Raw genomic sequence first — 22,612 nt, forward strand, 5'->3', positions numbered from 1 at the left:
GTGTGTCATGCCACATGCGACTTTTTATGTGACTTTCAGGGAATTTGAATTTGGATACTCAGACCTGCAGCTATCACTTTTACCTGCCGAGCCATCTCCCTGTCTCCTAAATTAATTGTATACTGCTATATAATCATATACTAACAGTTTAGCATATTACAATACCTATTTATTATTTCCCTGACCAGAAGACCAAGTAGAGTCTAGTTTATTCTCTGCTGAGATTACAAGATGAAATCAAGTAGACCAGGTGTTTTCCTCTCAGCTACATGCTCAGTCCTCTTCTTGTAACCTGTTGAATAGATAGGACTGAGATCCATGGTCATTTTTACTGGCCATTAAGAAAGGGTTATTATTAGCTCCTGAAGACCACCTTTGGGTTCTGCTCTCAAATCTGCCTCACAGCCTGGCAACTTCTTTCTTTAAAGCCATCAAGAAAATCTTACTATATTGAGCCATTATGGACTAGAGTACCTAACATCTGTAATCTGATTTAAGATGTCACTGTGGTTTTGATTTGCATTTCCCTGATAGTAATGTTGTTGGACATTGCTTTGAATACCCATTGGTCTTTTCCTCCTCTTTATGTATTAGCCCATGTGTACCCCTTATATGCAGAGAAGCACGTACCCCTGAGTGCATGTTTAGAAACCAGAATCTATATTGGGTATTTTCCTGTATCACTTTATGTTACCTTCAATTTCTGTGTGGGTTTTGCATATGTCTCCTGGTGTGCATGGGTGTGTGGAGGCCAGAGATTAGCATCAAGTATCTTTCTCTGCTCTTCACCACCTTGTTAGTAGCAGGGATCTTCAGCTAGAACTAGCTGGTGAGCAAGTCCCGAGGACCTGCTTGTCTCTTCATAGTGCTGAGATTACAAGGAAGGCTGCTGTGCCAGCTCTTTACATGGGTGCTGGGGATCTGAACTCTGGTCCTCATGCCTGCACAACAATTGCTTTACCAGATAAGCCATTTCCCTGGCCCTGCTATCAGCCATTTTTATGTTTTCTGAGAAATATTTATTCAGGCCCTTTTCCAGTTTTTAAATCAGTTTATTCCAGTTTCTGCTATTGAGTTTTGTGATTGGTTTTTAGATACTAACTTCTTTTCAGATATTTAGTTTGCAAATATTTTCTCACAGTCTATAGACTGCTTTTTCATTTTCACGTGTTCCTTTGAGTGTACCCATGAACTTTAACCAGACACCACATGCCCAAATTGTATTTCTCCCTAAAACCACGTGCTAGATTTTCTTCTCTAAAAATAGTTTTGTGTTTTTGTTTTTTGTTTCTCTTTTTGTTTTTGTTTGTTTGTTTTTTTGTTTTTTTTTTACGTTAAAGATGCCATTTAAAACAATGGTAAATGTAAGCATAGGTTCCATTTTGAGACTAGCGATGGAAAAATTTACCAAACACAGCAACAGTTTTCTTAAATGCTTTTAGGGTCAAACATTCTTATTAGACATGGAAAAAACATTCATTAAACATAACTATATATGTGACTATGTGTAGTGCTAATGATCAGTGAAATTGTATGATTAAGAAGCATTTTAAAGCAATGAAACTTTACATTCACTTTGACTTTTATCATTTTACATTAGAAACTAGGTATTCTGGCTGCTTTTTTTTTTTTTTTTAGCAACTGACCTCAGCTTTGTTTTCGTCTCTCAAATTATTGAGCAACTAAAATATTTAAGTTCACAAATAATGACTATTTACCTTTATGATTTCTACTTCACCTCAAATAGCTAAAAATGTTATAGAAAAAAAAAAACACTGCTATAGAAAGTGTTTGAATTGTCACCTCTGGAATAGGAACACCTGCACTTCTACTTCCCAGGCAGTCATATCTCTAAATCTTAAGAGATGGTCATCAAACTATGTATTATCAAAGGGGTAATGAAGTTAAATGTGTAAATGCACATCTGACCTATTTACTTTTAGTAACACAATTGTTCAAAATATCGTTGGGCCTAGAGATAGAGGAGATACTATCCTAATTTCAACTTTTTAATAGTCATACTAATTGTAGATGCTCCTGTTTACCTATTTACACACTCAAAAATTATTTGATAATTGAGTACTTAATCTTAAATTTCAAGAATTGTATATTGTTTGATAATTAATTATAATGCCAAATTTTATTTTAGGGAAAATTATTAGCTACTTTCTAAGTCTTTTGTCATTTAACTTTTCTTCTTAGAATTATAGCTTTAATGTTATAATTATAATTATCTTCGGTTCTAGATGGTCTTCAATTTCCTTAAATAAAATCAACCAGTAGTATTTGAACAGATTTTTTTTTTACCTCTTTTGTTGCTTATATTTTAAGTTGTATCATGAAGGATAGCATCCTCTATGCTATTAAGTACACTTCCAATTGAGCTACATCTCTTATTGCTAATATCCTTGTTTCTCCATGACTTTGCTTTTTAAATCCAAATAAGTGAAAGTTCATCTTAGCTTCATTAATTTCATCAGATCTAAAAACATAGAGGTAACAAGTCAAACAAGTAAACAGAGTGAGAGACCCTGGCTAATGCATGATTTATGTACAGCTGCTTGAAAGCGGGAAGTGGGTTGGTAGAGGGAACTGACTCCCACAATTTGTTCTCTGACCTCCACACTCATATGCATGTATATGTACACAATAAATAAACAAACAAAAACTTTAAAAATCTCCTCAAAATGTTTAAAAGGGTATAGTTTGGCATTCAGTTTAAGCTTCTCAGAGAAAGAGTTTTATACCTACCCAAAGCAGTAGCGAGGCACAAGTGCACTACTGCCTTTTACTCCATTGTCTTGGAGTCAGTACTCTTGTAGCTCTCTATCACAGCAGTGCACTGAATGACGGTATATTCAGAAATCCTTCCAATTTTGAACGACGTTAGTTTGACTTTTAATATATATGATTACTTTAATTTATACTTGGATTTAGATTTTTATAGGATAATTGGGTTTTATTTTATGTGTGTGGGTGTGTTGCCTGCATGGATGTCTGCTCACGATGCAATGCCCGGCTGGTGCCTGCGGAAGCCAGAAGAGGGTGCGATATTCCCTGGAGCTGGAGTTAAAGGCAGTTGTGAACCTCCATGTGACAGTCAATTGAACCTGGGTCCTCTGGAAGATCAGCCCATGCTCTTAATGCTTGAGCAACTCCCCATTTCCAGATTATTGTTTTTTTTCAAACAAAAGGCTACGATACTAATGAAGAATTCAGATAGTGGGCAGTATACTTAGTGGCATCTCTAATTTTATTCTTAAAATACAAACCAATACCAATGTTAAGTTTCATAATTTTAATTATTATTGTTCATAAGATTTTCCTTTGTTTAAGAAACTTAACTGAAAATAGTCTATGGCAAAAGACAAAATGTGTCCAACTTTCACAAGTGATTCAGAAAATGCACATATATGATAAATATACAGAGAGAATGACGAAACAAAGTTGGGAGCATATAGACATCTGGTGGGTGAGTCTAGGAAAGGGATTTCAGAAATACCTTGTATTATTCTTGTATCCTATTATTGAACTTGAAACTCCATAAAAATACAAGAAAAATATTTCCACCACTTTTGCCAACTTAGATAATACTTTAGAAAAGATCATCTGCCATATTTTACCTGCCACCACTCATTATTATTTAGTGATAATCTTTGCCTATGTACAAGGATAATGCGGAAGGAGAAAAGGAACTGAGTCAGAAGTTTTAGTTTCATCAAGAAGAATGCATCCCGTGATATTTAGAAAGAAAATAAATGATTGTTAAATTGCCAGATAACTCTCTTACAGCACTTTATAACTCTTCAATAAAAATGAAGATTATATGACATCTTATTTTGATATTCTATTAAAATACAGACCTCCACATAAAAACGTTTGTACAGGTTTTAATGACATCATTGTAATGTTGCAAGTGTAAACAGCCCAAATATGCAGAGTAGGAAGTAATACAGGTCTGTACTTGCAAAAGTATGGATGAACCCCAGTGTGAGAAAACAGGCACAGAGACATACTGGATGAAGTCCAGAGGAGGCCAATTCAGAGAGACAAAACTTAGTAATGCTAGGAGCTTAGGAGTTGAGGGAAGAATAGAGAGTGACTGACAATGGGTTATAGAGGTTCTTGAGAGGCAGTAAAAATGTTCAGGAATTAAGTAGTAGGGAGGGCTGCGCAACTTATTGATTGTTCTAAAAAATACTTTAAGACTGAGGGCGTTTGTAGTAGGGAGCTGCAGGCCTCTTCCCACAGCCCGGCTCCCGCATGGTTAGCCTTATACCCAAAATAATGACACACAAACGGTATTCTTTTAAACACTGCTTGGCCCATTTCTATTCATGTGTATAGCACCCCAAGGTGCGCTTACCGGGAAGATTCTAGCCTACGTTCATCCTGAGTCAGAGCTTCATCGTGTCTACTCTGGAGAGGAGAGCATGGCGTCTGCTGCAGAGAGCAGAGCAGTCGAGTCTGAGCTCACTTCCTCTTCCTCCCAGTATTCTGTTCTGTCTACTCCACCCACCTAAGGGATAGCCTATCAAATGGGCCAAGGCAGTTTGTTTATTGACAAATGACCTTCCTCCATCAGGAGTTAGTGCTAAATTAGTGTTTAACCTAAGGCATTGGGCTCAATGTGTTGCACATAAACAAAACCAACCCCCTTCCCAAAACAAAACCAAATTAACTTGAAAGGAACAACTGTGAACGGTCTGAGCGCTGGCCATGAGGTTGGGAGCGCCGCCCGTGGTCGCCAGTTCGAATCCCGGCTTGTGTGTGTTGTGTGTGCTTGTGATGTGTGCGCATGCGTCATAATAAATCGGGGCGGGGGGAGGGGAGTTTTAGCCGGGCGGTGGTGGCGCACGCCTTTAATCCCAGTACTCGGGAGGCAGAGGCAGACGGATCTCTGTGAGTTCGAGGCCAGCCTGGTCTACAAGAGCTAGTTCCAGGACAGGCTCCAAAACCACAGAGAAACCTTGTCTCAGGGGAAAAAAAAAAAAAAAAAAAGAACAACTCTGATGGTGTGTGAATTGTATTTCATGACAGCTCTCACAACAAAACAAAAATAATCCTATGCATCCTCTCGCTCCCCCAGTTTTCACTTTAAGGCAAAGTGCCAAAGACCTTGCACTTACCTGGTGAAGGCTGCAGTTACTTTGTGGACCCAATCACCTTTTATCTTTTTCCTCTTTCCATCTAACTCTTCCTGATTCTGAGCTTTAATGGGTCCTTCCTTCTGCCTGAGCCCCACCACTTTCACCTTATAGTCACTTCTTGGTGTGGTTGACTAATTACCTGCTTTAAACGTACACATCTTGCCTTCTTTGGTTTCTTCTTTGTGCTATTTACTATCAAAAATAGTATGTACCTTACCCTTTAATCTTGCCCATTATTTACTACTTTCCTATATACTCTAAGCCCATTAGGACTAGAGATTTTGACTTTCTTGTTTGCAGCTGTCTCTATGTCAGGGTTTAAGATATTGCTTGGCATGTATTATCACTAATGTAGAATGAATCTAAACATGTAAATCTGGGCAACTGTGAGAAAAAAATAGTGAGTAACTGAGGGAACATTATCTGAGGGGTAAATTTTATTGCTTTATATTTAAGGAGGGTGTATATAACAAGGACGAATTAGTGCTAAGGTATGACTTCTCAGGGGAAACCAGCGTAATGCTTTACGTATTGACATAGTCTCTTATTCACTCGGTTTGCAGAAAAGGTTGATAGAGCTGGAATGTTTTGCTGATACTATAACTCTACACTTTTCTTACAATTAAATAATATATAACTTAAGTAAGTTTTATTTTAACTGTCTGGGAACTTTCAATTAGAAATATGTTAGATTATTTAATATTATCTTTTACACAGAAATTATAATCTCATTTTCAGTTATATATCTTTTAGTAGATATCATGACATCCATATGCTAGATAATTTTTTAATTAGAATAGGTTTTGCTTTCTAAAGGCATGAGATGTAATGGGGAAAACCATTATGTAAACAAATAGTGTACAATAATAGGAGACTTAAAATGAAAATGTAGATGCATAATCTAGGAGTTGATTTCAGCTGACTCTCAGCAGGTCAGTTTGATTTTTACTTACACACACACACACACACACACACACGCACGCACGCAGACATGCACGCACCCTTTCTTTCTTCCAAAGAAAGAGCTATTGACTAGAATCCCAGAATTGCCCCCAAGTTCCGACCACCAGCTCGAATTCTTATGAAGTGGACTTGTAATATCCTTAATGTTGCTGTTGGCAGTCTGTTGCAGATTCCATTATTGTGGATCAATGCAGTCGCCATGTGAGGTGGGGGGAGGAGTGCAGGAGGAGAAGAAAAGGAGAGATGAGAGCTTCCTATTCACGGCTTTATCAACCTGCCTTTGCTCACAGGAAATCCTCCTGGAGGGGGCTGGGATGCTGCTGAAACAGCTAAGGCAGGAAAGGCTAGGGAGCTGCAGTTCTGACTGAAAGGAAATTTGAAAACCTTTCTCCTCAGAACAAAACAAAATACTGAGTTTATTTTTGCATCTTTGTTTTTGTTGATGTTTGCTTTACCTAGCTGCTTAGCTATTGTGCTGTCTGGTTATCGAAGCTGCTTCCAGTGTAGGACCCCCTCCCCCTTTTTTTGTTTTGTTTTGTTTTGTTTGAGTATCTATTCTTTATTTCCTCATGCTTCTCCTGTCACTAAACACACATCATTATTCAATTTTATTCTGGCATTCTCTTTCAGGCTAAAGCTTAACAAAAAGAGTCAGAGAACAAATCTCTCTTTCCTTTCTCTACCACCCTCTTTTAACCCTCTCTCTTCCCCTCATCCTCCCACCCCAGTGTTGTGTTAGATCTATGTTACAGAGACAGAATTCAGAGTGGAAGGAGGATCACATTTTCTTCATCGTTATAGCTTAGCTTGCAATTTCAGTATTGGACCACCCCCTTCTCCCCCGGCCCCCAAGAATTTAGTCTCTGTATCCCTCTTTTGCTGCTTCCTCATTCAGTAATTGTACTCTGTATGGAAAAGTTTTCTGGCTGGAGGATGAGTCTCCTTTCCCCTGGTGATGTGGCCGAGTGGTTGGATAGTAGCACCGAAGAGGAGAAGAGCCTTCTGTCATTTCTAGGTAAGGTAGGGCTTTCTTATTCTTGTAACCCTTTGTTGTCCAAACTTTTTGCAGTTTGGGGAATAACACTCAAAATTTTGCAAATCTGACTTTGTGTTTTTTTAAAAAGAAGAACTAGAAAAATGTGTTTAAGTTGTGTGTATTTCAAAGTTTTTCTTGTTGTTTGTTTGTTTTTTATTTTTGCTGATTGTAGACATAATGCCCACACTGGGTGAGAAATAAGGGGCAATTTGCTTTGCTTTAACAAAGAGTGCTAGCGCCATACAGAGCTTACTATGTCATGTGGCCAATTGTTCATGGCATGTAGATAACTTCTGATAGCCAAAATATACTATTAATTTACACTACTCTCAGTACAGTAACAGTGAGACTTGCCGGGTGAGAGTGAGGGAGATGCATTGTGTTCGTGGAAAACAAAAAAGTAGCTTTTGTGCGAAGTATATCTGTAGTGATCATAAAGGGATTTCTTCTGAGCATTTAAAATTGGGCATATGGACCAGAAATTACTTTAACTCCGTATTTACAGATGCTTTTTAATAAATTTCTAAGTGCCAATTATGGACCTTAGAGTTGTAGATATAAATAACTAGGAAAGTTAGGTTATAAATCAATCATAACCTTACTTTGATAGAACAGCTTTATGTTCCTATGTGAGTACTTCTGTTTATTATTGTCTTCAAATGTATTGTTTTTGTTAATTTTATTCATTATATATTTGTGTACATATTGGCATACCTTTATTTTAAGTGAATGAAATCTTTGCAGTCTTCTAATTAATTCCTTAAGACTATTATCCTAAGACTTATGAGTAGTCTTCTGCTAGTGTCAAAGATACCTCTGCCACTGCTTAACATCTGTCGTAGTTAGCATGACTTTCCTTTATTTTATTAAATTCAGTTTGGTTTCCAACCTTAGCCTTCTATAGCTGATTCCTTTTTTCCTGCGGTTGAGATATAAAGGGGTTCTGCTAATCCAATTTTTTCTAGTTCTATAATCAGGTAGATATACTTCTATGTTAGTCCTACTCTGTTTATCACGGCCTCATTATGTTGGGTAATTGTATAACCATAAAAACTGTAGACCTCCTAAGTTTTGGTGTCTTTGGAGTCTGGTCTCATTCTACGTGTTTCCTGCTCTCCTGCCCCAATAAATACACATACCTGTAGGGAAACGTAAGTTCACGGAAGTAAATACGGATATCCTTCAGTAAAACCAACAAAGTGTGACCTACTGCATCACAGGAAAAGAAAGCACAGACAGTTTGAAACATTGTTTCCTTGTTGTTGAATACATTTATAAATGTATTTATAAATTCTAATTATCAAACATGGGGTCTCGGTTGGTCACCCTCTCTTCCCTCCCTCCCACTTCCTCTCTTCCACTTCCTTCCTCTCTCTTCTTCCTTTTCTTTGTCTTTATCTTACTATACCTAAAAAGAATTTGGTTAAATAAGATGTGTAAATAAAAAAAATTTAAAACACTACAGTAGTATCCTTGTCCACCTTAGCTTCTGTCCTTTGATCAAGGGAGTTGTTTTCTGTAATTCACGCCCACCCACAAGTAGAGGTGATAAAGACAAGGATAATACAACCTGCCTAGGTAACTGCAAATCTTTGTGCATCGCTGTACTGATGTCTGCATAGACAATTTTCAGTTCTCCACCTCTGCTTATGAAAGGAATGCTTAGCATGTACATTTGGCTTGAATGCTGTAGAAAAGTTTAATTGCTGAGTGAGTAGACTCCGTGAGTTCCATGCTTTGCTCTGCAGTGCTAAGCCCTGGATGTAAGGAAATCTTGGGGGTGAGAGTTGGTTTGGTATTTTGAGATAGGGACTTATTCTGTAGTAGGCTGGCTTGGAACTTACTGTGTAGCTCAGGTTGGCCTCTAATTAACAGAATCCTCCTTCAGTTTCCCAAAGGCAAGATTATAGGTATGAGGCACCATATACAGTTAATAAATCTTATCTTCAGGATTGGAGCTCTTTCCTGACTGTCAATTACAAGCATCTCCATCTGTGAGTAATAAAGAATTTACGAACTCTTCAGAAGAGCCAGGAAAATTCTCAGGGTTAGATTGTACTGAATTATGGTTTAAACAAAACCTTTGTCATTTGCTAACATAGTTGCCACTCGTGAAAACATACTATGCCCAAGGAGGATGCCAAGGAAAAATTAAATAATTCAGTCAGCTTTATGTTAATATAGTATGAAAGAAATCAAGATTTTCTGTCAGAAAGCCTGTCAAACTATGATTTCTTTCCTGGGGATTGTAAATCAAATTTCTGTCTTGAAAAGATTCAAGAAAAGTTCTTTGTGCTGATTAGACTCTAGTGTATCATTTCTAGGCAGTAATGTTCAGGTGTGTTTGTTAATTTGACAAACTACTTCATAACTATACCCGCTCATTATTTTTACTCAAAATGTCCATGATTTTCATAGCACCTATCAGACAAAGATCCCTACTGTGAAACTTTGGCATTTCCCCCGACATTCCACTGTTCATTTCAGTGGGACTTTAAAATCTCTCTGCCTACTAAACCCATTGACTTTCCATATTTCGGGCAGGCGCTTTCCTTTCTTGCCACTGTATATGCTCTGATTCTCCCGGAGCAGAGCTCAAAGAAATTGTGTTTAAGACACTGTTAGGTGCTGCCTTTAGACACAAAGAAGTACAAGATAAAACTGCTGGAAAAGCATAGATTCTGCCTAGGGAAAAAATATAAACTGTGAACAAGTTAAATTAGAACAGTTCAATGATAAATCAAGACAACTACAGCCTAAACAAAAAACAACAACAACAACAAAAACAGTACCTAATTGTGAAATTATTTATTAAGGTGAAAATTGCTTTGGGCATTTGAAGAGAGGAGAACTCATTTTTTATTATGAATGCTGAACTGAGAGGATTTAATATGAATCTCAAAAGGATCAAATGGGTATTTATTAAAACAGTAGGTTTTCTTGTATGAAAACTGTCATACAGAATATTAAATTGTTTTCAAGTCCAGTGAATAAACTGACTTAAAAGGAATGGGGTTTGTATAGAGAAGTAATGAAAGATAATGAAGAGTATTTAGTGCTTACTGTAAAACTTTACATGATAGGATAATTAATGACTGAATGAGAGTTTTATCCTGAAAGCTGATGGGAAGAATTAAAAATATTTGACCAAGAAATGTACATTCAAAATATGTTTTTCAAATAGGATCACATGTACCCTATGCTGGCTTTACACTCTTGATCTTCCTGCCCTTCTTTCCCAAATGATGGAACTGGATGTGTGTACTACCATGAAACTTTTAAGAAGATGTAAGTCTAAAACTAGTATTAGGAAGAAAAAGACCAAAAGCAGTTAGGCCAGTTTGAATACTTTCACAGTAAGTCAGATGTAAAATAAGGGTTCCTGTTCTCAGCCCTCTTTATTATATTATTGTTTTGATTATTTATCATTAAAAGTAGGTTATAAGGGACTGAAAAGATGACTCAGCGGTTAAGAGCACTTGTTCTTGCAAAGAACCTGGGTTCAATTTCCAGTGCTCATATGGTGGTTCACAACCATCTGTATATAACTTCAGTCCCAGGGGATCTGATGTCCTATTCTGACCTCTATAGGCGCCAAGTACATACATGGTACACAGACATACATGCAGGCAAAACATACATAAAATGAAATGAGTAAGTCTAATAAATCTAATATATTTGTAATCAACTTTTTAAAGAAGTAAATTACAAAAGCCCCTAGTAGGACTTTTAAAATATGTTATTAGTATATGGATGCATGTGTATATGTGCACAATTCCTACATTCTAGAGGCAGAGGAAGTTATTAATGTATGGATGCATGTGCATATGTGCACACATTCCTACATTCTAGAGGCAGAGGAAGTTATTAGTGTATGGATGCATGTGCATATGTGCACACATTCCTACATTCTAGAGGCAGAGGAAGTTATTAGTGTATGGATGCATGTGCATATGTGCACACATTCCTACATTCTAGAGGCAGAGGAAGTTATTAGTGTATGGATGCATGTGCATATGTGCACACATTCCTACATTCTAGAGGCAGAGGAAGTTATTAGTGTATGGATGCATGTGCATATGTGCACACATTCCTACACTCTAGAGGCAGAGGAAGTTCAGGAATTCATCCTTTCCTGTGGAGTGCTGGGGTTACACACTTGTACTACTGCATCTGACTTTTTGGCTTTTTTTTTAAAGATGGCTCTAGTATTCAAACTCAAGCTTACACAGTGAGTACCTTTACCTGCTAAACTATCTTACCTGCCTGTAAATGCCTGTGGAAAGTAGACTGGATTACCTATATTCCCATCAACTCGAAAACTCTTAAAAGCAAGTGAATTTTTTCATATCTTGAGTTAAAAATGGAGAATTAAAAGGTGGAGAGATATTAAAAGATTATGTTGGCACAGTTGATGGAAAATTAGGAGACTAAAATTAGTCAGGTTTTGAATTTGGAAGGAGAATGGCACTGTTAACAGAGATCAAGTTGAGAAAGGAGCCAGTGTGTAAGAGAAGATGAGGAGTTTTGTGTTGAGTTTCAGATAAGTGATACATGTAGCACAAATAATAATAAAATCTCGGAGACAGATATTGGGGTTCAACCTGAAGATCAAGAAAACAAAGCAGCCAACAACTGGGTGAAAATGGGCAAGATCCTGTGTCCAGGGATCCTGAAGACTCCACACTTCTCACTCCACTGAGCTCCTGTCTTTTCCCATTTATATTCCTCTCTCAGCCCAGCCATATCACTCCTGTCTCCACCTCCCTAGTGCTGGGATTAAAGGTGTGGGATCCTAAGTGCTGGGATCACCTTTTGTGAGCTCTTATTTCTTTTTTAGACAGATTCAATTTTGTGTAGCCCAGGGTGGCCTTTAACTCACAGGGATTAGTCTGCCTCTGTCTCCCAAGTCCTGGGGTTAAAGGTGTGCCACTACTCCCTGGTCTGTCTGGCTGACTAGCATGGCTACTTTGCCCTCTGATCTTCAGGCAAAGTTTATTCATTAAAACACAAATAATATATCATGATAAGTACACATCTGAGCAAACATATATCTGATTATTGAAAATTGTCTAGCAGGTAAAATCAAGATTTGGAAGCTATTTGTCTACAGAAGGAAGATGATGGGCATTCAGAAACGTCTACAGTGATACCTACTGTTGACAGACTGCCAGGAAGGGACAAATAGGAAACATAGAGGGATGGCAGTAACTTTGAAGAACACTGGCTTAGTGATAGGTGGAGAAGAAGAGAAGATACAGAGTAGATGACCATAAACCTAGGGGGGAGCCAGGATGGTGTGGTACTACTGAGCAAAGGGAGGAAAGGCCAGCAGTGTGGCCAGGAGTGACAGTGCTGTAAACGCTAAAGAAACACCAGGGAAGACCACTGGATTTGACGACTTCAAGTTAAGACAAATCGTATCTTCTAATATTGCTACAGGTAGTTGGTAGTAATACTGTGAAAGCTGTAAGTTAAGCTTCTTTCCATTACTGTTTCATTTCATTTTGTCTGTTTGTTTGTTTGTTTTGTTTTGTGTTTTTGAGACACGGTTTTTCTGTGTAGCTTTAGAACCTGTCCTGGAACTCACTCTACAGACCAGGCTGTCCTCAAACTCACAGAGATCTGCCTGCCTCTACCTCCCAAGTATTGGAAATAAAGGTATGTGCCACCACTGCCCAACTCCTTTCCTGAAGATATCTGTGATAGAAAGGAAGCACACAAAGCTGGAAAGATGACTCGGTGGTTAAGAGCATTTGCTGTTCTTTTAAAGGACTCAGGTTTGGTTACCAGCACCCACATGGCAGCTTACAGTCATCTATAACTAGTTCAAAGGGTTCTGATGTACTCTTCTGTCCTCTGCAGGTACTGCATGCATGCGATGCACATACATACATGTAGGCAGAACAGCCGCATACACTAAATATTTTTAATCAAAAAAGGAAATTCACCCTTTTTTAAATGGGAACTTGTACAGAGTTTTTGGTAGACGGGAGAGCAAGTCATTGCATTTCCAATAGAGAAGAGTAACTGAGAGAATAACATCTTTTGTGGGCTTATGATCAAGGGTGTAATTAAAGCAAGGGGTTAATGTTGTGGTGGGAGAAACCAGAAATGAATAATGGATGCAGAGATTCAACAACAGAAAATGAGAGAAATGAGGAGATGACAATTCGTTGTCGTTTTTTGGGTTTTTTTTTGTTGTTGTTGTTGTTTTGTTTTGTTTTTTTTTGTTTTCTGTTTTTCAAGACAGGGTTTCTCTGTGTAGGTTTGGTACTTGGTGCCTGTCCTGGAACTAGCTCTGATAGACAAAGCTGGTCTCGAACTCACAGAGACACAGAGATCTGACTGCCTCTGCCTCCCGACTACTGGGATTAAGGCATGCACCACCACCGCCTGGCCTGAGATGACAATTCTTGTTCTAAGTTTGGGGCATTTATCACACCCAGTTGTGTTTACAGTTAGTTGTGTGCCTGTGTATATTTATGTAATATTTAATACTCTCTGATTCCAACAAGATGGGGTTAATTGTCAACCGTACTGAAGTACAGCACTGTCTCAGAATATCATTGAAGATATAAACAAATGTTGTCCTAAAATTGTTGAAATTGCTCTTTTCAGATAGGATACTCTATTTTCCCTTCTCATTTTTCTATAATCTCTGCATTCTGTAGTCTGAGGCAAAAAGATGACAAATTTGAAGCCAGACTGGGTTACATATTGAAACTATTTCAAAATAATAATAACAACAACAATAATGATGATGAAAATGCAAACAACCAAACAAAACAAAACCAGTGGGATTTTGCTGAAGTTGTAAGTTCAGCCTGTTGTTATTAGCCAGTTGTAACATAGTCTATTATTCTGAAAAAAAAGTTTAAAAATTAGTGAGCTAAGTATTTAATTCACTAATTTAGAAAAAGGATAAATAACATCAAAGATAGTTTAAAATATATATATAATGAAGATGAGACAGATAGTAAAGAACTAGAAAATATAAATAAATAAGATAGAATTAATAAAGCCAAGAATTGTTGCCTTAAAAATCTAAAGAAAGTAGCATCAAATCACAAGATTTGATCAAAATAGAAAACACAAACAAACTGTTAATACTGTAGAAGGAAATAATTACAGAAAATTAAAGACTTAAAAGTTGGAGATTCTGGGCTAGAAAGATGCTCTGTGGTTAAGAACAAAAAGAGTTGTGTGCTATTGTTTTCGAGTTATATTTAGCTCTTGCAGAGTACCGAGTCAAAGTTACCGCACCTGTATCTAGTGACTCACAGTCATCTATAATTTCAGCTCCAGGGGATGTGACATCCCTGTCCTCCGTGAACACTACACTCAGGTACTGTGGACTCATACACAGACACACACAGAATGAAAGACAGGTTTTTTTTGTTTGTTTTTTTTTGTTTGTTTGTTTGTTTTTGAGACAGGGTTTCTCTATAGCTTTGGAGCCTGTCCTGGTAATTAGCTCTTGTAGACAGACCAGGCTGGCCTCGAACTCACAGAGATCTGCCTGCCTCTTCCTCCTGAGTGCTAGAATTAAAGGCATGTACCACCATCGCCCAGCTTTATTTTGATTTATCAAGACAGGTTATCTTTGTGTAACAGCCCTGGCTGTCCTCTAACTTGCTTTGTAGACCAGGCTGGCCTAGAACTCACAGAGATCTGCTTAGCTCTGCCTCCCAACTGCTGGGATGAAAGGAGTGCACCACCACTACCTAGAAGAAACAAAGTATTTTTTTAAACTGGAGACTATCATAAAAGTCTTTACAAGAATATATTTGAAAATGTAAACAAAATATAAACAGCCCATAATCCCTGTGAACTTTGCTAAAACCTAAACATAGCAGTTGAATAATATTGTATCTCATAGGTTGTTGGTTCCTGTGGATTTCTTTTTGAATATTACTTCTTTTGTTTAGGAAATTTATTGAGGAAGGGAGGAGTGGGGACAGAAGGTGTTCTTTCAAAGAAGTTCCTAATGGAATGAGCAATTATAAAACTAAAATTTAAAAAATTGGGTAGATATTTAAAGGAAATGAAACTTAAATAATAAAATATCAAAAATTAAACATGACTAATTTATATTTAGTCTACTTAATAAAATTTTGGATTTTATAAATTTTTAAATGAATGATGTATAGACAGCAAAGCCTTCAAATATACCTAACCTTTTATACCTAACTTTCATGAAGCTTATTCATCAAAGACTCAATTATAACTGATCATTCAAGCTAGTAAACATTAAGGCTGACTATTAAACTTGTCAAGATGGTAGAATCAATTTTTTTTTCAAAATAAGGAAACTAAAATGTGTTAAATATAAAGTTAATTCCATAAAGAATGCTGAATATTTACCATTTATCCATATAGTAAGATGGCATCCTTTATGATTCAGCTGAGTAAAATCTTAATTATAAATACATGTCTTTTAAAGAGCTTCGAGGGTATCCAGACTCAGTATACTTAACTATTTGTAGTTGTTTATTTAAAAGTTACTTGTTTATCATCTCTTATTCTATTTAATAGAAGAAATTATAGGTGGAAAAGGTTTATAAAAACAGTTGTAAGAAATACTTAAAACTGAGATGACCACTTATTTTGTTTGAAGTGTAGAGCAGACCATTAGTTAATTCTGCTGGTGTAAGACCATGGCTGCAGAACACTGGTGTAGTCAGTAATAATATTTAGTTTGCTCCGGTAAACTCAAGCAGTATGAATTCACAGAGAGGTATGTGAAGTATGTAGGTCTAGCTTTATAGAAGTAGCTATCACAATTTGATAAGTGGGGGGAACACTTCTAAGGACAGTTACCAGGGAAGGAGTGTGGCCAGTCTCCACAGATTGTCAGACTCATACAAATCGTTGATAAAGAGAAGGACTGTGTAAAGAAGGCCAACTTGAATTCGCCCCCTCCTTAAATGCCTGATTATGTAAAGATCAGTAAAAAAGTAATTTCATCAAATAAAGCAGTGTTTGGGGGGAGATTAATCTTATAGTTGTGTACAGGATAACATTAAGTAGTCAGAAACTGAGTGGGTAAGATTCAGTAGGAAATCCCTGTCAAAATTTACATAGTATAAAAAGTCCTAGAATAGGATGTTAATGATTGGCTAAAATGAAGCTGATAACCATTTCAGAGATAGACTTGATATTGACTGAATGCAAAAGAGGAATAAACCAACATCATGGTTTTTCCATTTCTGTTACCTTCACTAATTACTATTGCTTGGCATCATAGCTTTGGTGTTACATCATGTTGTATGTACATTTTATTCTCAGAGGCATATTTACATTTAAAGGTCTATACATTGGTATTCATATTCTCTCTCTTCTCCTTTCTTCCCTTCACCACCACTTCTCTTCCCTGTTCCCCTTTCTCCTTTTTTTATGGGAGGATGATCTCTCTCTATAGCCTAGATTGGTCTCAAACTAGGCTGAAATGATCTTCCTGCTTCAGCCTCCCTAATAGCTGGGGTTTTTTTTTTTTCTCTTTTCAGTACACTGATTCTATTAATGACGGTTATGTGTGAAGGGGAAACTAAGCTGTTCTTAAAATACCTTGGCATAATCAAAGTCTAAATCATTTTTTAAATTATTACTGAATACTGAAATTATTGTTTCAGTGAATCTAAGCATGTACCTCCAGTTATATTACTGAGCCAGTTATAGACATAGTGTGTATACCTTAGAACATATACATAAATAAGGTAATGCACATTACTCTGAAGCTTATTAGTAAGAAAACATATTATTGAATCAGTCAGTGTCAGGAAAACCCAAGACAGGACAGGTGCAATGTCACACACCTGTAATCGCAGCACTCAGAGGGTGACACAGAATTCTGAGAGTTTGAGATGAGCTTATGCTATATAACAACATCTTGCCTCTTTAAAAAAAAAAGTGAAAAAACAACAACAACAAAGAGGGGGTAGGACAGAAAAGGTCTTAAGGCCTGTCTATAGAAATCTGAAAAGATAACATCTAGAGTTGACAGCTCACTAAAACCGTGAGATCAGAGACATCTTATAACGAGATTGAAATGCTCACAATTGTCATTTGGGGCTGAATAACACTGTTAGTTATTTAGAGCTTATTCGTTGCAAATCCTAAGACCTTTATTTTATATATCAAAGATTACTTTAAGAGAGTTAAGGGGCGGCAGGACATTGGTGGTGGACACCTTTCATCCCAGCACTTGGAAGGCAGAGGCACACAGATCTCAGTGAGTTCAAGGCCAGCCTGGTGTACAAAGCAAGTTCCAGGACGGCCAGAGCTGTTACACAGAGAAACCCTGTTTCAAAGGGTGTTGAAGGGGATATTATTTTTTAGAAGGCTTTTTTCCTTTGTATGTGTGTGTGTGTGTGTAAGAAATAACCTTTATAAAAAAAATTAAAAAAATAAAATAAAATAAATCACCTTTATGTAGTCTCTAGTGCTTGGCTTCTGTTTGTTGGATTTTTATCCTGTTGCATTTTGTTATTAAGTTATATGTCTCCCCTTTTGTCTCAGTATCTCAGCTCTGTGTGTCTTGGACTTGGAGATTCTTATCAGCATCTGTGTTCCAGAATTGAGTCTTCTTGATAGGTCATGTTTAGAGTAAACTCTTAGTATGTATGCCTTAGTTTTCTTTAAAATAACAACAACTGTGAACATACAACTAAAAAATTTTGAGTTACTTTTAGAAACAAATAAGAAAACTCGAGTCCCTGTAGTTATAGTTTCCCCCTCCATTATAGCTTGTTATGTAACACACAGAACAAGATAGCATGCCTGATGGTTAAAAGCACAGGCTCTAAATGCAGACTGCGTGGGTTCTAATCCTCATTTTGCCTCTTGCCTGCTGGGCAGACATGGGCAGAGTACTAGAACATCTTGTTTCCATGTCTGTAAAATTGGGAGAATAATTTCAATTCCAAAGGATTATTGTCCAGATTGAAGATATAATTCATTAAAAACATTTCTCTGAAATAATAAATGATGGCTTGGTATTGCAATGTCATTTTTTATCATCAAAATGTCTGGTTGTTATCACTAATTGAGAGATACATTTTGCATTGGATATTTAAGATAAAAGTTCAGGTTCTTTAAAAATCCGAGCTCCTGTACAATAAAAAATTATATACTTCTTATTCCAAGAGGGAAAAGCCAGATCACAGTTAAAATCAGATCAAGGCAAAATCCATCCAGCAGTGTAAATAGTTCATTGTCTAACATCTGGAACACACACAAGATCTTCTGGGCTCCCAAGGGCTTGGGTAGCTCCTCTTCTCCAGCATTACCATCCACATCACACATAGCTTTTCTTGTAGGTGCAGACAAATCCACTCCACACCTGTTGCTGTTCTTAAAGTCATCCCACAGTCCTGCCATCTACAGTATGTTCTGGTCTCAGCTGCAACTGGCTGCACCTTCCCCAGTGTCCTCTGCTAGCCTCTTGGACAGTGCCAGCCTACAGATGCTCCCCATGATACTTTCCATCCTGCAGCTGTTATGCCACCCAAACCTGTGGAGGACTCTCACACGTTGTCAAGTTCAGCCTTGGCTCCCTCTGAACCACAGCTCTGTGTGCTGTCCCTGAAAAAATAATTTTTAAAAGATTGCACCCCGGGAGCTGGAGAGATGGCTCAGTGGTTAAGAGCATTGCCTGCTCTTCCAAAGGTCATGAGTTCAATTCCCAGCAACCACATGTAATGAGGTTTGGTGCCCTCTTCTGGCCTGCAGACACACACACAGACAGAATATTGTATACATAATAAATAAATATTTTTTTAAAAAAAGATTGCACCCCAGTGTTTTTCAGCCCCAGCTAACTACCATCAGTTGTCTTAATAAAGCAAAGGTTTCACCTTAGTGGTCCAGAGCAAGAACCACTTGGGCCTTCCTGTAATTTACTAATCCAGCAAGCTGCCAATCAGTTTTCTGTTGAGACTACTATTTTCTAAGTTAGTGTTGGTCTTTAGGGGAGCAATCCTTGAGAGAAATAAACACGTGGTCATTCAAAGGTCTGTTCTATAACAAGAGATAAATTATATTGTAGAGGGTTGAGAAAATAAGGAATATAAAGTACTCACTCCTTTCACTGGTTGAGTTACTTTACCTCTTCAAGAGTAATTTATTCTCTCTGGAGCTAACAACTTTTAACTAAGAGCGATTTGTTTTTGTCATATGGAGATATAAAAAAGCATAGTAAGTAACCATAGTTATTGGATTTTGAAATGTAGTTACTCAGTTTACCCAGTACATTTTCAAACAGTTAAAGCATTGAAATATATTTGCTTAACAAGTTCATAAGCCTGAAACTAAAATTAGATGTTTGGAAGACAGTGAAGAAATGAGTTTCAGTTTTTCCATTAACCTGAACATTGCATATCGAGGAAACTATTCTATTCTATCATCTTATCCTAGCTAATTAAACTTATTTTTCTCCCAGTTTAGTCTCTCTGTCATTTATCCAGAGATTAAAATATCTGCACCTTAATTTGAAGTTACAGAACCTTTATAGATAATTACCAGAGAAAATAGGAGATGTTCCGCCTTACCAGCTCCTCTCTCTGCCTTTCTTGTCCCCCAACGTTAGAATCACCTGACTTGGATACATTACCCTTAAAGTCATGTCTTCAAATCTGAAGGTCTTGCTGTGTGGTGTACTCCAACAAGCTGATTTGCTTAAATTCCTTTGCACCATTCCCATGAATCTGAGCTAATTATACTGCCATCTCCGAGAGATGTATGTTAGAAGTCACGTGCACCTAATTCTGAAAATGACTTCGTATATTAAGATTCATTTATTCACTGATGGTTAGAGAGAAACTGAGACACAGTTATTGGTCATAATTTAGAAATACAGCAATATCATAGAACTGTCTTCTACTGCAGGCATATAAGCTGCGGTATCAACTTCTCAGTCGTTAGGAATATTGTAATTTGGCTAATATCTTAATGGTCAAGATGCCACAAGGAGATGAAAGAAGACCTGTATCCAGCATGCAAACAGTGATAGGGTAAGCACTTCCAGTTGGCTTTTCTTAGGCAGCATTGATTTCTGTGCATTACTGGGTCTGTGTAAGATGGTGTCCTTTTAACACTAGCCGAATTTAAATGTCAGTAATTTTTTCCTGCTGCAGATTAGTGTAATACAGAGAAATTTTCTCTAAGTAAGGGGAGGCGATGGACGCCTGCTAATAGCCTAAAAGTAACTAATGAGGATGTGCAGTCAGACGATTGATTGAATGAATAGCTGCAGTCCTGTGTTTCGTTCTCGCTCGCTCTCTGCAAGCTGTGGAGAGGGAGGGGGAAGAGCAAGGCAGGAAGGGAGCACGAGAAAAAAAAAATGCTTTCTCTTAAGTGGAAGTAGCACGGATCCCAGGGGCCAGGAGGCCAGAAATGGAAGTTTAAACAGCATCTATCTTTTAAAGGCAGAACAGCAGGAATCAAAATGTCAGTCTCCGGAGTCACAGGTTACTCTTTATTTTTTAAGATCTGGAAGATAACACAGAATACTTTTTTTAGGATGTGTTTTTTTTTTTCTTGTCCATGTTGAGATTATCTAATGTTATCTGAGAAGCTGGATTCTTATCTGTCTGTCAGTTGAAGTGGAGATGGGAAGCAGTTGTGATAAAGGTATAATATGCATAAATATCTGCGTATGCATGTGTGTATGTGTATATGATTTATGTGTATGAAAAGAAACCTTTAAAATGTAATATTCATGTGGTGTATAGCTATTAAATTAGAGATCACATCATTTGCAGAATCCTAATCTTGTTAGGTCATTTGAACAGATCTGTGATTTCAGAGGAAGATGTGAGTAAGGTCATATAGCCAGAACAAGGAGAAGCGGCTCTATTTTTATATCTGCATAGGCATGTATATTCTTTTATCCTGCAGCACCTTTCAGTCTTCTCATAGCTTTTGCTACAGTCTGATGAATCATCTGTACAGAACCGAACTTTGACCTTTTTGTAAGCATGTCAAATTATGCACAACACTCATATTTCTGGTTCACAAAAATATGAGAAATTTCTGACTCACTTAACTTCTAAATGGCTGATAGAGAAGTAGAGCCATATGGTACAAGATATAATTATTACGTGAGCCTGAAAACCTTAAACATATTATAACTTGGAAAAATTACTTCTTATACATGCACAGATGAAAACACAAGTTGTTCCTTAGAATAGAGTTTAACCCTGACCAAGTTTCTTTGTCTCCATAGGTTAAACATCACAAAGATACCTAAAGCATATTGAGATTAAGATGTAATAGACCTTTAAAAAAAAAAACAGCTCTTTTGTGTGAAAAAAAAAAAAAACCAATTTTATAGTTTAGGGAAAGTCTGAAATTTTGGATACTTCATGATGTTTCTCTTTCCTCCACTTTTCCAGAGGTGCCAGCAGAAAGGTCCCCCCGCAGACGGAGCATCTCAGGGACCAGCACATCAGAGAAACCCAACTCCATGGACACTGTGAATACCTCTCCTTTCAAAGTACCAGTAAGTGTTGCTTTCCTATATATATCTTTTGTTTTCAGAGTTAAAGTAAATCAAACCTTTTGTTCCTTAAGAATTACATTACAATACTGAAGATAAAAGTATATATTTCTATTAACTGTGAATCATGTCCAGTATGAGGTCTATTAGATTTTAAGGAATATTATTTTTCCTTGTGGACTATTTAAAAAAAAAACTAAGTACTTTAAATCTGAATTGTTCTGAATTATAGAGTGCAAATCTTTACAGGTGTCCTTTAATCTAGTTATTAGCTAAAAATATATTAATATTATAATAAATATAAACATTTGCCAAAAGCATACTGAGATGGGAGGACTATAGTGGAGCATATAGCTGGCTACTAGGTGCAGCCTTTTGGTCTCATTGCAAAACTCATATTTCTTATACTTTATTATTTTAAAATTTATTATTTGTGTGTGTGCATGCATTCACTACAATGCACATGTAGAGGTCAGAGGACAGCTTTGTGGAGTCTGTTCTCTTCTACTTCTATATGGATTCTAGGAGTTGATCTCAGGTCATCGGACTTGCATGGCCATAACCTACTGAGCCATCTTGCCAGCCTTAAGTGACTCAGATATTGAGTCATCTCTTCTCTTTGAGTACTGGGTAAGAAATGGACCTGTTTTGTAAACATATAAACGTCTGCAGTGTTATAGAAGGCATATTTAAAGAGAATTGCTTCAGTAGGTTGGTCATTATTCTAAGTACTATGATGAGTATAGATAGAAATAAACTTTTCTATTTGGGGAAAAAAACTTTTCACTCTTAATGTAGCCAAACTAATATGTTCTTATTCCAATGCTGTCAGGTTGAGATGCTTCTAAGTAGAACCTTTTTTAGATGTATGATAGATGTGTTAGTCAACACAAATACACATTTTATTTCTGTTAACTCTGAAGAACAATATACTTAACGTCTTTTACATTAAGAGTGGGTAGA

General features: G+C 37.0%; 1 protein-coding gene across 6 annotated transcripts in view; it reads left to right on the forward strand.

Annotated features, from left to right (window-relative positions):
* The window catches only part of Rasal2 (RAS protein activator like 2), a 302,622-nt gene that overhangs the window by 175,442 nt on the left and 104,568 nt on the right, over positions 1–22,612 (forward strand). For 4 of the 6 annotated variants that reach the window (XM_057770587.1, XM_057770588.1, XM_057770589.1 and 1 more), the window contains exon 4: positions 21,546–21,652. In XM_057770587.1, coding sequence (XP_057626570.1) covers positions 21,546–21,652 — 107 coding nt within the window. Of the gene's footprint in view, positions 1–20,504; positions 20,619–20,703; positions 20,782–21,545; positions 21,653–22,612 lie in introns of those variants that run through there. The other 2 variants (XM_057770591.1, XM_057770592.1) reach the window with 2 other exon arrangements.

The sequence above is a fragment of the Chionomys nivalis genome, chromosome 5, assembly GCF_950005125.1.
Source record: "Chionomys nivalis chromosome 5, mChiNiv1.1, whole genome shotgun sequence".
Taxonomy (NCBI): Eukaryota; Metazoa; Chordata; class Mammalia; order Rodentia; family Cricetidae; genus Chionomys; species Chionomys nivalis.